The sequence below is a fragment of the Notolepis coatsorum genome (genome assembly GCF_963971535.1).
Source record: "Notolepis coatsorum genome assembly, chromosome: 20".
Lineage (NCBI taxonomy): Eukaryota > Metazoa > Chordata > Actinopteri > Aulopiformes > Paralepididae > Notolepis > Notolepis coatsorum.
In genome coordinates, this window is record NC_140184.1 from 61,672,654 (window position 1) to 61,689,821 (window position 17,168).

Below are 17,168 nucleotides of genomic sequence, written 5' to 3' on the forward strand. Positions count from 1 at the left end.
CAGATTGTTTTTTTTTTTAATCGCTTCATTTCCGTTTTATAGCATTTTGAAAAGCCCTCGTTTTCAAGGAAAATATAAAGATTCCGTGATAATCGGCATTTACTGGAATATTCTAGAATACACAAAAACGTTGTAATTTTTCGGCCTATTTATGAATAGTTTTCAAATAAACACTAGATTATCGATAGTATATGTGTACGTATGCACGCTATAGAAGCGGGCTGAAATATGGATTCTCTCATTTCCTGATCGCACACACACACACGCATAGGGCAAACGCTGATATCTGTGAAAATAGCTCTGATTATCCCAAGACTGGTCAAATAAATTCCTTACCTCATATCAGATGTTATCCAAAAAGATTATTCCAATTCCTGATCGCCATTCCAAATATCGATCGTGTTTATTGATTCAGCGTTGGGTACTGTAAATACATAATCCACGCGTTTTCCGGGCCGGCGATCACAAAGGATTCTTCAGGCTTGACGGAAAAGTAAAATGAGGAAACTGCCCCCCCCCCCCATAAGTCTAAACTAAAGGGGTGCAGTTACACAGGGAGAGACGATAGGGGGCGGTATCTTCCCAATTGAGCTCAGAGAGACTCTGCAACACTAACCTGAGGCTCGATTGATGAAATGTGAATTCAAATCACCAATATATAAAAAATACGACAAACAAACGCTATATAGCGTTGGCGGCACTCAACGGTCGGCATTAACTAACGACAAAACGCGTGGCTGGCACTCAAAGTGTTAAGTACACAGGTTGAGCTACACTATACGTGTTAATAATGTTTGCTAGCAGTGCTGTTAACCCTTTGGTTGCCGTTCACAAGAATTCTCGTTTGTGGCCCAGCGGTTGAGTGCCGGAAACGAAGATTCTCGTACCGTCTTTACCATCTGTAAAGAATTAACCTCAGACAGTCAGAATGTTTAGTTTCTTGAAAAGAGGAGCAGATGGTTCAAATCGATCTTGAGAGGGTTGCCAGTCTAACAAATATTTCTTTAATTTAATTATTGCCCGTGACAGCCTTAATTATTACCTGTGACAGCTCTAATTATTACCTGTGACAGCTCTAATTATTACCTGTGACAGCTCTAATTATTACCTGTGACAGCTCTAATTATTACCTGCGACAGCTCTAATTATTACCTGCGACAGCTCTAATTATTACCTGCGACAGCTCTAATTATTACCTGCGACAGCTCTAATTATTACCTGTGACAGCTCTAATTATTACCTGTGACAGCTCTAATTATTACATGTGACAGCTCTAATTATTACCTGTGACAGCTCTAATTATTACCTGTGACAGCTCTAATTATTACCTGTGACAGCTCTAATTATTACCTGCGACAGCTCTAATTATTACCTGTGACAGCTCTAATTATTACCTGCGACAGCTCTAATTATTACCTGCGACAGCTCTAATTATTACCTGTGACAGCTCTAATTATTACCTGTGACAGCTCTAATTATTACCTGTGACAGCTCTAATTATTACCTGTGACAGCTCTAATTATTACATGTGAGCTCTAATTATTACCTGCGACAGCTCTAATTATTACCTGTGACAGCTCTAATTATTACATGTGAGCTCTAATTATTACCTGTGACAGCTCTAATTATTACCTGTGACAGCTCTAATTATTACCTGTGACAGCTCTAATTATTACCTGTGACAGCTCTAATTATTACCTGTGACAGCTCCAATTATTACCTGCGACAGCTCTAATTATTACCTGTGACAGCTCTAATTATTACCTGACAGCTCCAATTATTACCTGTGACAGCTCTAATTATTACCTGCGACAGCTCTAATTATTACCTGCAACAGCTCCAATTATTACCTGTGACAGCTCTAATTATTACCTGTGACAGCTCTAATTATTACCTGTGACAGCCTTAATTATTACCTGCAACAGCTCTAATTATTACCTGTGACAGCTCTAATTATTACCTGACAGCTCTAATTATTACCTGTGACAGCTCTAATTATTACCTGTGACAGCTCTAATTATTACCTGTGACAGCTCTAATTATTACCTGCGACAGCTCTAATTATTACCTGTGACAGCTCTAATTATTACCTGCGACAGCTCTAATTATTACCTGCGACAGCTCTAATTATTACCTGTGACAGCTCTAATTATTACCTGCGACAGCTCTAATTATTACCTGTGACAGCTCTAATTATTACCTGTGACAGCTCTAATTATTACCTGTGACAGCTCTAATTATTACCTGCGACAGCTCTAATTATTACCTGTGACAGCTCTAATTATTACCTGTGACAGCTCTAATTATTACCTGACAGCTCTAATTATTACCTGCGACAGCTCTAATTATTACCTGCGACAGCTCTAATTATTACCTGACAGCTCTAATTATTACCTGCAACAGCTCTAATTATTACCTGTGACAGCTCTAATTATTACCTGCGACAGCTCTAATTATTACCTGTGACAGCTCTAATTATTACCTGTGACAGCTCTAATTATTACCTGACAGCTCTAATTATTACCTGACAGCTCTAATTATTACCTGACAGCTCTAATTATTACCTGACAGCTCTAATTATTACCTGACAGCTCTAATTATTACCTGCGACAGCTCTAATTATTACCTGTGACAGCTCTAATTATTACCTGTGACAGCTCTAATTATTACCTGTGACAGCTCTAATTATTACCTGCGACAGCTCTAATTATTACCTGTGACAGCTCTAATTATTACCTGTGACAGCTCTAATTATTACCTGCGACAGCTCTAATTATTACCTGTGACAGCTCTAATTATTACCTGACAGCTCTAATTATTACCTGCGACAGCTCTAATTATTACCTGCGACAGCTCTAATTATTACCTGTGACAGCTCTAATTATTACCTGACAGCTCTAATTATTACCTGACAGCTCTAATTATTACCTGCGACAGCTCTAATTATTACCTGCGACAGCTCTAATTATTACCTGCGACAGCTCTAATTATTACCTGTGACAGCTCTAATTATTACCTGTGACAGCTCTAATTATTACCTGCGACAGCTCTAATTATTACCTGTGACAGCTCTAATTATTACCTGTGACAGCTCTAATTATTACCTGTGACAGCTCTAATTATTACCTGTGACAGCTCTAATTATTACCTGTGACAGCTCTAATTATTACCTGTGACAGCTCTAATTATTACCTGTGAGCTCTAATTATTACCTGCGACAGCTCTAATTATTACCTGACAGCTCTAATTATTACCTGTGACAGCTCTAATTATTACCTGTGACAGCTCTAATTATTACCTGTGACAGCTCTAATTATTACCTGCAACAGCTCTAATTATTACCTGCGACAGCTCTAATTATTACCTGTGACAGCTCTAATTATTACCTGTGACAGCTCTAATTATTACCTGTGACAGCTCTAATTATTACCTGTGACAGCTCTAATTATTACCTGCGACAGCTCTAATTATTACCTGTGACAGCTCTAATTATTACCTGCGACAGCTCTAATTATTACCTGCGACAGCTCTAATTATTACCTGTGACAGCTCTAATTATTACCTGACAGCTCTAATTATTACCTGCGACAGCTCTAATTATTACCTGTGACAGCTCTAATTATTACCTGTGACAGCTCTAATTATTACCTGTGACAGCTCTAATTATTACCTGCGACAGCTCTAATTATTACCTGCGACAGCTCTAATTATTACCTGTGACAGCTCTAATTATTACCTGTGACAGCTCTAATTATTACCTGTGACAGCTCTAATTATTACCTGTGACAGCTCTAATTATTACCTGTGACGGCTCTAATTATTACCTGTGACAGCTCTAATTATTACCTGCGACAGCTCTAATTATTACCTGTGACAGCTCTAATTATTACCTGTGACAGCTCTAATTATTACCTGTGAGCTCTAATTATTACCTGTGACAGCTCTAATTATTACCTGCGACAGCTCTAATTATTACCTGCGACAGCTCTAATTATTACCTGACAGCTCTAATTATTACCTGTGACAGCTCTAATTATTACCTGCGACAGCTCTAATTATTACCTGCAACAGCTCTAATTATTACCTGCGACAGCTCTAATTATTACCTGACAGCTCTAATTATTACCTGCGACAGCTCTAATTATTACCTGTGACAGCTCTAATTATTACCTGCGACAGCTCTAATTATTACCTGTGACAGCTCTAATTATTACCTGACAGCTCTAATTATTACCTGTGACAGCTCTAATTATTACCTGCGACAGCTCTAATTATTACCTGACAGCTCTAATTATTACCTGTGACAGCTCTAATTATTACCTGACAGCTCTAATTATTACCTGTGACAGCTCTAATTATTACCTGCGACAGCTCTAATTATTACCTGTGACAGCTCTAATTATTACCTGCGACAGCTCTAATTATTACCTGTGACAGCTCTAATTATTACCTGACAGCTCTAATTATTACCTGTGACAGCTCTAATTATTACCTGCGACAGCTCTAATTATTACCTGCAACAGCTCTAATTATTACCTGCGACAGCTCTAATTATTACCTGACAGCTCTAATTATTACCTGACAGCTCTAATTATTACCTGTGACAGCTCTAATTATTACATGCGACAGCTCTAATTATTACCTGCGACAGTTCTAATTATTACCTGTGACAGCTCTAATTATTACCTGTGACAGCTCTAATTATTACCTGTGACAGCTCTAATTATTACCTGCGACAGCTCTAATTATTACCTGCGACAGCTCTAATTATTACCTGTGACAGCTCTAATTATTACCTGTGACAGCTCTAATTATTACCTGCGACAGCTCTAATTATTACCTGTGACGGCTCTAATTATTACCTGTGAGCTCTAATTATTACCTGTGACAGCTCTAATTATTACCTGCGACAGCTCTAATTATTACCTGTGACAGCTCTAATTATTACCTGTGACAGCTCTAATTATTACCTGTGACAGCTCTAATTATTACCTGCGACAGCTCTAATTATTACCTGTGACAGCTCTAATTATTACCTGTGACAGCTCTAATTATTACCTGCGACAGCTCTAATTATTACCTGTGACAGCTCTAATTATTACCTGACAGCTCTAATTATTACCTGCGACAGCTCTAATTATTACCTGTGACAGCTCTAATTATTACCTGTGACAGCTCTAATTATTACCTGACAGCTCTAATTATTACCTGACAGCTCTAATTATTACCTGCGACAGCTCTAATTATTACCTGCGACAGCTCTAATTATTACCTGCGACAGCTCTAATTATTACCTGTGACAGCTCTAATTATTACCTGTGACAGCTCTAATTATTACCTGCGACAGCTCTAATTATTACCTGTGACAGCTCTAATTATTACCTGTGACAGCTCTAATTATTACCTGTGACAGCTCTAATTATTACCTGTGACAGCTCTAATTATTACCTGTGACAGCTCTAATTATTACCTGTGACAGCTCTAATTATTACCTGTGAGCTCTAATTATTACCTGCGACAGCTCTAATTATTACCTGACAGCTCTAATTATTACCTGTGACAGCTCTAATTATTACCTGTGACAGCTCTAATTATTACCTGTGACAGCTCTAATTATTACCTGCAACAGCTCTAATTATTACCTGCGACAGCTCTAATTATTACCTGTGACAGCTCTAATTATTACCTGTGACAGCTCTAATTATTACCTGTGACAGCTCTAATTATTACCTGTGACAGCTCTAATTATTACCTGCGACAGCTCTAATTATTACCTGTGACAGCTCTAATTATTACCTGCGACAGCTCTAATTATTACCTGCGACAGCTCTAATTATTACCTGTGACAGCTCTAATTATTACCTGACAGCTCTAATTATTACCTGCGACAGCTCTAATTATTACCTGTGACAGCTCTAATTATTACCTGTGACAGCTCTAATTATTACCTGTGACAGCTCTAATTATTACCTGCGACAGCTCTAATTATTACCTGCGACAGCTCTAATTATTACCTGTGACAGCTCTAATTATTACCTGTGACAGCTCTAATTATTACCTGTGACAGCTCTAATTATTACCTGTGACAGCTCTAATTATTACCTGTGACGGCTCTAATTATTACCTGTGACAGCTCTAATTATTACCTGCGACAGCTCTAATTATTACCTGTGACAGCTCTAATTATTACCTGTGACAGCTCTAATTATTACCTGTGAGCTCTAATTATTACCTGTGACAGCTCTAATTATTACCTGCGACAGCTCTAATTATTACCTGACAGCTCTAATTATTACCTGTGACAGCTCTAATTATTACCTGTGACAGCTCTAATTATTACCTGCGACAGCTCTAATTATTACCTGACAGCTCTAATTATTACCTGTGACAGCTCTAATTATTACCTGCGACAGCTCTAATTATTACCTGCAACAGCTCTAATTATTACCTGCGACAGCTCTAATTATTACCTGACAGCTCTAATTATTACCTGACAGCTCTAATTATTACCTGTGACAGCTCTAATTATTACATGCGACAGCTCTAATTATTACCTGCGACAGTTCTAATTATTACCTGTGACAGCTCTAATTATTACCTGTGACAGCTCTAATTATTACCTGTGACAGCTCTAATTATTACCTGCGACAGCTCTAATTATTACCTGTGACAGCTCTAATTATTACCTGCGACAGCTCTAATTATTACCTGCGACAGCTCTAATTATTACCTGCGACAGCTCTAATTATTACCTGTGACGGCTCTAATTATTACCTGTGAGCTCTAATTATTACCTGTGACAGCTCTAATTATTACCTGTGACAGCTCTAATTATTACCTGCGACAGCTCTAATTATTACCTGCGACAGCTCTAATTATTACCTGTGACAGCTCTAATTATTACCTGCGACAGCTCTAATTATTACCTGCGACAGCTCTAATTATTACCTGACAGCTCTAATTATTACCTGACAGCTCTAATTATTACCTGTGACAGCTCTAATTATTACCTGCGACAGCTCTAATTATTACCTGCGACAGCTCTAATTATTACCTGTGACAGCTCTAATTATTACCTGCGACAGCTCTAATTATTACCTGCGACAGCTCTAATTATTACCTGTGACAGCTCTAATTATTACCTGCGACAGCTCTAATTATTACCTGCGACAGCTCTAATTATTACCTGTGACAGCTCTAATTATTACCTGTGACAGCTCTAATTATTACCTGTGACAGCTCTAATTATTACCTGCGACAGCTCTAATTATTACCTGCGACAGCTCTAATTATTACCTGCGACAGCTCTAATTATTACCTGTGACAGCTCTAATTATTACCTGCGACAGCTCTAATTATTACCTGTGACAGCTCTAATTATTACCTGCGACAGCTCTAATTATTACCTGTGACAGCTCTAATTATTACCTGTGACAGCTCTAATTATTACCTGACAGCTCTAATTATTACCTGTGACAGCTCTAATTATTACCTGCGACAGCTCTAATTATTACCTGTGACAGCTCTAATTATTACCTGTGACAGCTCTAATTATTACCTGTGACAGCTCTAATTATTACCTGCGACAGCTCTAATTATTACCTGTGACAGCTCTAATTATTACCTGTGACAGCTCTAATTATTACCTGTGACAGCTCTAATTATTACCTGTGACAGCTCTAATTATTACCTGCGACAGCTCTAATTATTACCTGTGACAGCTCTAATTATTACCTGCGACAGCTCTAATTATTACCTGCGACAGCTCTAATTATTACCTGTGACAGCTCTAATTATTACCTGACAGCTCTAATTATTACCTGCGACAGCTCTAATTATTACCTGTGACAGCTCTAATTATTACCTGTGACAGCTCTAATTATTACCTGTGACAGCTCTAATTATTACCTGCGACAGCTCTAATTATTACCTGCGACAGCTCTAATTATTACCTGTGACAGCTCTAATTATTACCTGTGACAGCTCTAATTATTACCTGTGACAGCTCTAATTATTACCTGTGACAGCTCTAATTATTACCTGTGACGGCTCTAATTATTACCTGTGACAGCTCTAATTATTACCTGCGACAGCTCTAATTATTACCTGTGACAGCTCTAATTATTACCTGTGACAGCTCTAATTATTACCTGTGAGCTCTAATTATTACCTGTGACAGCTCTAATTATTACCTGCGACAGCTCTAATTATTACCTGCGACAGCTCTAATTATTACCTGACAGCTCTAATTATTACCTGTGACAGCTCTAATTATTACCTGCGACAGCTCTAATTATTACCTGTGACAGCTCTAATTATTACCTGACAGCTCTAATTATTACCTGTGACAGCTCTAATTATTACCTGCGACAGCTCTAATTATTACCTGCAACAGCTCTAATTATTACCTGCGACAGCTCTAATTATTACCTGACAGCTCTAATTATTACCTGACAGCTCTAATTATTACCTGTGACAGCTCTAATTATTACATGCGACAGCTCTAATTATTACCTGCGACAGTTCTAATTATTACCTGTGACAGCTCTAATTATTACCTGTGACAGCTCTAATTATTACCTGTGACAGCTCTAATTATTACCTGCGACAGCTCTAATTATTACCTGTGACAGCTCTAATTATTACCTGCGACAGCTCTAATTATTACCTGTGACAGCTCTAATTATTACCTGCGACAGCTCTAATTATTACCTGTGACGGCTCTAATTATTACCTGTGAGCTCTAATTATTACCTGTGACAGCTCTAATTATTACCTGTGACAGCTCTAATTATTACCTGCGACAGCTCTAATTATTACCTGCGACAGCTCTAATTATTACCTGTGACAGCTCTAATTATTACCTGCGACAGCTCTAATTATTACCTGCGACAGCTCTAATTATTACCTGACAGCTCTAATTATTACCTGACAGCTCTAATTATTACCTGTGACAGCTCTAATTATTACCTGCGACAGCTCTAATTATTACCTGCGACAGCTCTAATTATTACCTGTGACAGCTCTAATTATTACCTGCGACAGCTCTAATTATTACCTGCGACAGCTCTAATTATTACCTGTGACAGCTCTAATTATTACCTGCGACAGCTCTAATTATTACCTGCGACAGCTCTAATTATTACCTGTGACAGCTCTAATTATTACCTGTGACAGCTCTAATTATTACCTGCGACAGCTCTAATTATTACCTGTGACAGCTCTAATTATTACCTGCGACAGCTCTAATTATTACCTGTGACAGCTCTAATTATTACCTGCGACAGCTCTAATTATTACCTGTGACAGCTCTAATTATTACCTGCGACAGCTCTAATTATTACCTGTGACAGCTCTAATTATTACCTGTGACAGCTCTAATTATTACCTGACAGCTCTAATTATTACCTGTGACAGCTCTAATTATTACCTGCGACAGCTCTAATTATTACCTGTGACAGCTCTAATTATTACCTGTGACAGCTCTAATTATTACCTGTGACAGCTCTAATTATTACCTGTGACAGCTCTAATTATTACCTGCGACAGCTCTAATTATTACCTGTGACAGCTCTAATTATTACCTGCGACAGCTCTAATTATTACCTGCGACAGCTCTAATTATTACCTGTGACAGCTCTAATTATTACCTGTGACAGCTCTAATTATTACCTGTGACAGCTCTAATTATTACCTGCGACAGCTCTAATTATTACCTGTGACAGCTCTAATTATTACCTGTGACAGCTCTAATTATTACCTGTGACAGCTCTAATTATTACCTGTGACAGCTCTAATTATTACCTGTGACAGCTCTAATTATTACCTGTGACAGCTCTAATTATTACCTGTGACAGCTCTAATTATTACCTGCGACAGCTCTAATTATTACCTGTGACAGCTCTAATTATTACCTGCGACAGCTCTAATTATTACCTGCGACAGCTCTAATTATTACCTGTGACAGCTCTAATTATTACCTGTGACAGCTCTAATTATTACCTGTGACAGCTCTAATTATTACCTGCGACAGCTCTAATTATTACCTGTGACAGCTCTAATTATTACCTGTGACAGCTCTAATTATTACCTGTGACAGCTCTAATTATTACCTGACAGCTCTAATTATTACCTGCGACAGCTCTAATTATTACCTGACAGCTCTAATTATTACCTGCGACAGCTCTAATTATTACCTGCGACAGCTCTAATTATTACCTGCGACAGCTCTAATTATTACCTGTGACAGCTCTAATTATTACCTGACAGCTCTAATTATTACCTGTGACAGCTCTAATTATTACCTGCGACAGCTCTAATTATTACCTGCAACAGCTCTAATTATTACCTGCGACAGCTCTAATTATTACCTGACAGCTCTAATTATTACCTGACAGCTCTAATTATTACCTGTGACAGCTCTAATTATTACATGCGACAGCTCTAATTATTACCTGCGACAGTTCTAATTATTACCTGTGACAGCTCTAATTATTACCTGTGACAGCTCTAATTATTACCTGTGACAGCTCTAATTATTACCTGCGACAGCTCTAATTATTACCTGTGACAGCTCTAATTATTACCTGCGACAGCTCTAATTATTACCTGTGACAGCTCTAATTATTACCTGCGACAGCTCTAATTATTACCTGTGACGGCTCTAATTATTACCTGTGAGCTCTAATTATTACCTGTGACAGCTCTAATTATTACCTGTGACAGCTCTAATTATTACCTGCGACAGCTCTAATTATTACCTGCGACAGCTCTAATTATTACCTGTGACAGCTCTAATTATTACCTGCGACAGCTCTAATTATTACCTGCGACAGCTCTAATTATTACCTGACAGCTCTAATTATTACCTGACAGCTCTAATTATTACCTGTGACAGCTCTAATTATTACCTGCGACAGCTCTAATTATTACCTGCGACAGCTCTAATTATTACCTGTGACAGCTCTAATCTATTACCTGTGACAGCTCTAATTATTACCTGACAGCTCTAATTATTACCTGCGACAGCTCTAATTATTACCTGCGACAGCTCTAATTTATTACCTGTGACAGCTCTAATTATTACCTGCGACAGCTCTAATTATTACCTGCGACAGCTCTAATTATTACCTGTGACAGCTCTAATTATTACCTGTGACAGCTCTAATTATTACCTGACAGCTCTAATTATTACCTGTGACAGCTCTAATTATTACCTGTGACAGCTCTAATTATTACCTGCGACAGCTCTAATTATTACCTGTGACAGCTCTAATTATTACCTGCGACAGCTCTAATTATTACCTGTGACAGCTCTAATTATTACCTGCGACAGCTCTAATTATTACCTGTGACAGCTCTAATTATTACCTGTGACAGCTCTAATTATTACCTGACAGCTCTAATTATTACCTGTGACAGCTCTAATTATTACCTGCGACAGCTCTAATTATTACCTGTGACAGCTCTAATTATTACCTGTGACAGCTCTAATTATTACCTGTGACAGCTCTAATTATTACCTGTGACAGCTCTAATTATTACCTGCGACAGCTCTAATTATTACCTGTGACAGCTCTAATTATTACCTGCGACAGCTCTAATTATTACCTGCGACAGCTCTAATTATTACCTGTGACAGCTCTAATTATTACCTGTGACAGCTCTAATTATTACCTGTGACAGCTCTAATTATTACCTGCGACAGCTCTAATTATTACCTGTGACAGCTCTAATTATTACCTGCGACAGCTCTAATTATTACCTGTGACAGCTCTAATTATTACCTGTGACAGCTCTAATTATTACCTGCGACAGCTCTAATTATTACCTGTGACAGCTCTAATTATTACCTGTGACAGCTCTAATTATTACCTGCGACAGCTCTAATTATTACCTGCGACAGCTCTAATTATTACCTGCGACAGCTCTAATTATTACCTGTGACAGCTCTAATTATTACCTGTGACAGCTCTAATTATTACCTGCGACAGCTCTAATTATTACCTGTGACAGCTCTAATTATTACCTGTGACAGCTCTAATTATTACCTGCGACAGCTCTAATTATTACCTGTGACAGCTCTAATTATTACCTGTGACAGCTCTAATTATTACCTGTGACAGCTCTAATTATTACCTGTGACAGCTCTAATTATTACCTGCGACAGCTCTAATTATTACCTGTGACAGCTCTAATTATTACCTGTGACAGCTCTAATTATTACCTGTGACAGCTCTAATTATTACCTGCGACAGCTCTAATTATTACCTGCGACAGCTCTAATTATTACCTGTGACAGCTCTAATTATTACCTGTGACAGCTCTAATTATTACCTGCGACAGCTCTAATTATTACCTGACAGCTCTATATTACCTGCGACAGCTCTAATTATTACCTGTGACAGCTCTAATTATTACCTGTGACAGCTCTAATTATTACCTGTGACAGCTCTAATTATTACCTGCGACAGCTCTAATTATTACCTGTGACAGCTCTAATTATTACCTGTGACAGCTCTAATTATTACCTGTGACAGCTCTAATTATTACCTGTGACAGCTCTAATTATTACATGTAACAGCTCTAATTATTACCTGTGACAGCTCTAATTATTACCTGCGACAGCTCTAATTATTACCTGCGACAGCTCTAATTATTACCTGCGACAGCTCTAATTATTACCTGTGACAGCTCTAATTATTACCTGCGACAGCTCTAATTATTACCTGTGACAGCTCTAATTATTACCTGTGACAGCTCTAATTATTACCTGTGACAGCTCTAATTATTACCTGACAGCTCTAATTATTACCTGTGACAGCTCTAATTATTACCTGTGCGATTCCTCCCACAAACTTGGTCTTGACCACCACGTTGTCATCGTCTGCCTTGTCGAAGGCTGCCTTCTGAGCCGCCCGCACCAGGTTATCTGATGCTCGCTTCACCGCATTCCCAGCAGCCTTTAGGAGTAGAAACACATTAATCCACAGAGATACATATTAAAAAGAAGATCGTAACAGAAATTAGACAACTTTATCGTACAAAACGTTACAATCACAGTGAGGATAGAGAGATCTTCCACACAAACTGATTTAGCTGTAACCAAGTTGAGGAGACGATACACACACACAACCTCAGAGTTGATTCGATTTATCATTATTATTTCTTGTTTGGTTTATTTTCCCACCGAGTTGTTTCCTGTAAAATTATAAGCAAATCTCTGGCATCACAAAGATATTCACAAAATAGAATCTGGTCTTTTAACAAGCACTCAATTTAAAGAGGTCATTTACCATGAATGCATATTCGTCTCTGCAAAATCCAATGACTAGATGGGGACTGAGAATTTCATCTGTCCGATTTTCTTCTGTCGAGAAGATCTACCATTAACACTTTCAGTGCCGGCCATTAACATGGTGAAGCATGGTTAAATGCCACCACCCACTTCAATGATAGCGCTGTGAACGCATAATCTCGGTCTTAAATTATGGCTATGTGTATAATATGGCCGTCGCTTATCAATGACTTGTTTGCAGTCAACATTGTCGAAATCGGTTCATTTCTGTTTTATAGCATTTTGAAAAGCCCTCATTTTCAAGGAAAATAATATAGATTCCGTGATAAAAGGCATTTACTGGAATATTCTGGAATACACAAACACGTTGTAATTTTTCGGCCTATTTATTAATCGTTTTCAAATAAACGCTAGATTATCAATAGTATATGTGTACTTATGCACTACTTATGTACTTATGAAATATCGATTCTCTCATTTCCTGATCGCACACACACGCATAGGGCAAACACTGATATCTCTGTGAAAATAGCTCTGATTATCCTAAGACTGGTAAAATAAATTCCTTACCTCAGATCAGATGTTATCCAAAAAGATTATTCCAATTCCTGATCGCCATTCCAAATATCGATCGCGTTTATTGATTCAGCGTTGGGTACTGTAAATATATAATCCACGCGTTTTCCGGGCCGGCGAGCACAATGGATTCTTCAGTTGGCTTGAGGGAAAAGTAAAATGAGGAAACTGGCCACCCCCCCTTCGTCAGTGTAAAGTAATGGGGTGCAGTTACACAGGGAGAGACGATAGGGGGCGGTATCTTCCCAATTGAGCTCAGAGAGACTCTGCAGCACTAACCCGAGGCTCGATTGATGAAATATGAATAAAAATCGCCAATAAAAAAAAAAAGACAAACAAACGCTATATAGCGTCGGGGGCACTCAAAGGTCGGCATGAACTAATGACAAAACGCGTCCGTGGCACTCAATGTGTTAAAGGAAAACACACACACACCCAATGTGTGCCGTACCTGCAGTCTCCTCATAGCCTCGGAGTCGTGGTCAGCCTTCACCTTGCAGGCCACTAGGAGCTGGGCCGTGGAGGCCGCCACCTGCTTGGCGGAGGAGATGAGTTTCTCCTCACTGGCGTGGCCCTGGACTGAGGCGTTAGCTGCCTCACACAGGTTACTGGTGGCTGCCGCAACCATACGTGCCTGAAGAGGGGGGATGGGAGGATGGAGACAGGTTTACTCTCATGGAGATGTGATGTGCAACATCAATTTGACAGCCAATATGACTCAATGCAACAGCTCAATTGAATGATAACCTGTTATTTGATTGCAATCACCTGTCTGTGATAGAATACTATGAATACACTCTAAACGAACTGGTCCAAGTCTATACTACTGGGTGAAAGTAATGGATGGGAACTTGGTATTGGCACTCACCGCTGAGATGAGTCCCTGGGACCACTGTCCGTCGTCCACGGCGTTGCCGGTGATGGAGCCCACTTTGCCCTGTGCCACCAGCTCCCTCTGGGCGGCTGAGGCCGACTTCACCAGGGCGCTGGTGGCCGCAGCGATGGACTTGGCAGCCTCCAGGATCTGCTCCTCAAAGTCCAGAGTCTCATCTGCCTGCTAGAGGGGGGGGGGGGGTTAGAGATCACACAGTCAGACTGGATGGAGGATGAGGGGGAGGAGGGAGCAAGAGTCAATTCACAGCTATTTACCCTACCAGCGTTGCTTTTATCATACCGACATTCATGATAATGTCAGAGAGACATGTTACTGTGTCAAGTTGCCATGTCACATTGCTGTCAAGTTTCTCTGTCACATTGCTCTGCTCTGTAAAGTTGCTCTGTCAAGTTGATCTGACACATTGCTATCAAGTTTCTCTGCTCTGTCAAGTTTCCCTGTTGTGTTGCTCTGTCAAGTTACCCCATCACGTTGCCCAGTCACATTGCTCTGCCAAGTTGCTCTGCTTTGTGAAGTTGCTCTGTCAAGTTTCACTGTCACATTGCTCTGTCAAGTTTCCTGTCACATTGCTCTGCTCTGTCATGTTTCCCTGTCACAGTTGTCACATTGCTCTGCTCTGTAAAGTTGCTCTGTCAAGTTGATCTGACACATTGCTATCAAGTTTCTCTGCTCCGTTAAGGTTCCCTGTTGTGTTGCTCTGTCAAGTTACCCCATCACGTTAAAAACGAAATCTTCAATAAAAAAACCTTGTTTAAAAAAAAGTTACCCCATCATCATCATCATCATCATCATCATTACCTGTCACATCGCTCTGTCAAGTTATCTGCTTTGTCAAGTTGCTCTGTCAAGTTTCTGTAAAGTTGCTCTGCTACATTGCTCTGTCAAGTTTCCCTGTCACATTTCTGTCAAGTTTCCCTGTCAAGTTGCTCATCTCTGTCAAGTTGCTCTGCGCCAAGTTTCCCTGTCAGGTTGCTCTGTCAAGTTGCTCTGTCAAGTTGCACCGTCACATTGACCTGCCACATTGCTCTGTCAAGTTGCCCTTGTCATATACAAACAACATAACTCTGAAGGCTAGAATTAACAAGTAAGTGACAAGAGTTTGACAAGTTGTACAGAACTTGTAAGTTGCTTTGGATAAAAGAGTCAGCTAAATGACTAAATGGAAATTGGACAGGTTTACCAACTCCTCAATCAACTCCAGTATCTGAGAGGAAGATGGGCGCAAACAGGACACAGACACCATACAGCTACAAATACTGTATATCAGTGTTCCATGTGATATATACTTCAGCCTTTTCCCTAAAAATAACAACACACAACAACCTCGAGCACACACACATTTGTAGACAGGGCGGGACACTGTAGGAATATGTTTGATATATAGTTGGGACTGAATAACAACCTAATATATCAAACATATCAGACAGAGCCCTGCAGAGGAGGCCTCCGGTGGAAGGGTGGGTGGCAGGGGGCAGGAGGGGGGTTTGACAGGCACCAGGTGACTTGCTACACAGGGGGAGCTATCGGTGGATGGATGGATTAGGGGTGGGTGGTGTAATGGTTGAACCAGTCATGCCAAGGTAGAGATTTGACTGTACTGACCGGTAGAAGGCTACTTAAAAAGAATAAATAAAAAGCAGCCATTTACTTTTATGGTCTTTGAATGTAAAAATACTTTGTCACATTTACAAATGTAACACACAATACAAACAAAGAAAGATGAGTGAGATTAGTTCAAAAGAAAGGTGCTTCATCCATCATCTGGACATGGTTTGGGTCTAAAAGATCGGACCTCAAGTTCAAGTTTGTTTATTATTTGTCACAATAAAATACATGTACTTTACGGTGAAATGCTTGGTTCTGTATCTTGAGCGGAAAACTATTATCTGCAAGCAATGTCAAGTGAGGGTTGTTGCCGGATGCACGCAGACACAAGCATCGCTAGCAGTCATTTTCCATTACAAATTCCAGAACAGAGTACCTACTGTATGTAAGGACATGGTGCCTACTGTATACAAACAGTTGAGCCAAACTGTTTAACTTAAACTCTTTAAGACAATACATTTAATAAATTAGCTGCTAATGTCAATTAAGCTGGTCCCAAAACAGTTAAACTAATCCTGGACCTACTCATATCGGAGCACTCTGAGATAGTTAATATGATGCACTCCAGCTCAAATAGTGAGGAATGGGAAGGGCTACTGAGCAGAGATCCTTTCTCTCTCTTTCTCTCTGTACGTCAATGATTTTAAGTAGTCACATGTTACACTAACAAGAAAAATTATTATGTGCAAGTAAAGATTATATCCTACAAGCTGACTGTTCAATGACCAATAACACTTAAGTTCAATGTACATGTTGTCATAATATACAGATTACAGAATATTAATGGAAGAGCCC

At 39.2% G+C, this 17,168-nt stretch overlaps 1 protein-coding gene across 1 annotated transcript in view; it reads right to left on the reverse strand.

Annotated features, from left to right (window-relative positions):
• Nucleotides 1-17,168, reverse strand: part of LOC311247127 (talin-2) — a gene marked incomplete at its 3' end in the record, with an annotated part of 264,901 nt that overhangs the window by 2,497 nt on the left and 245,236 nt on the right. The window contains exons 53-55 of the mRNA XM_084337443.1: nt 14,742-14,930; nt 14,325-14,507; nt 12,837-12,962 (exon numbers count right to left, since the gene is read on the reverse strand). Of these exons, the coding sequence (XP_084193569.1) occupies nt 12,837-12,962; nt 14,325-14,507; nt 14,742-14,930 (498 nt within the window). The remainder of the gene's footprint in view (nt 1-12,836; nt 12,963-14,324; nt 14,508-14,741; nt 14,931-17,168) is intronic.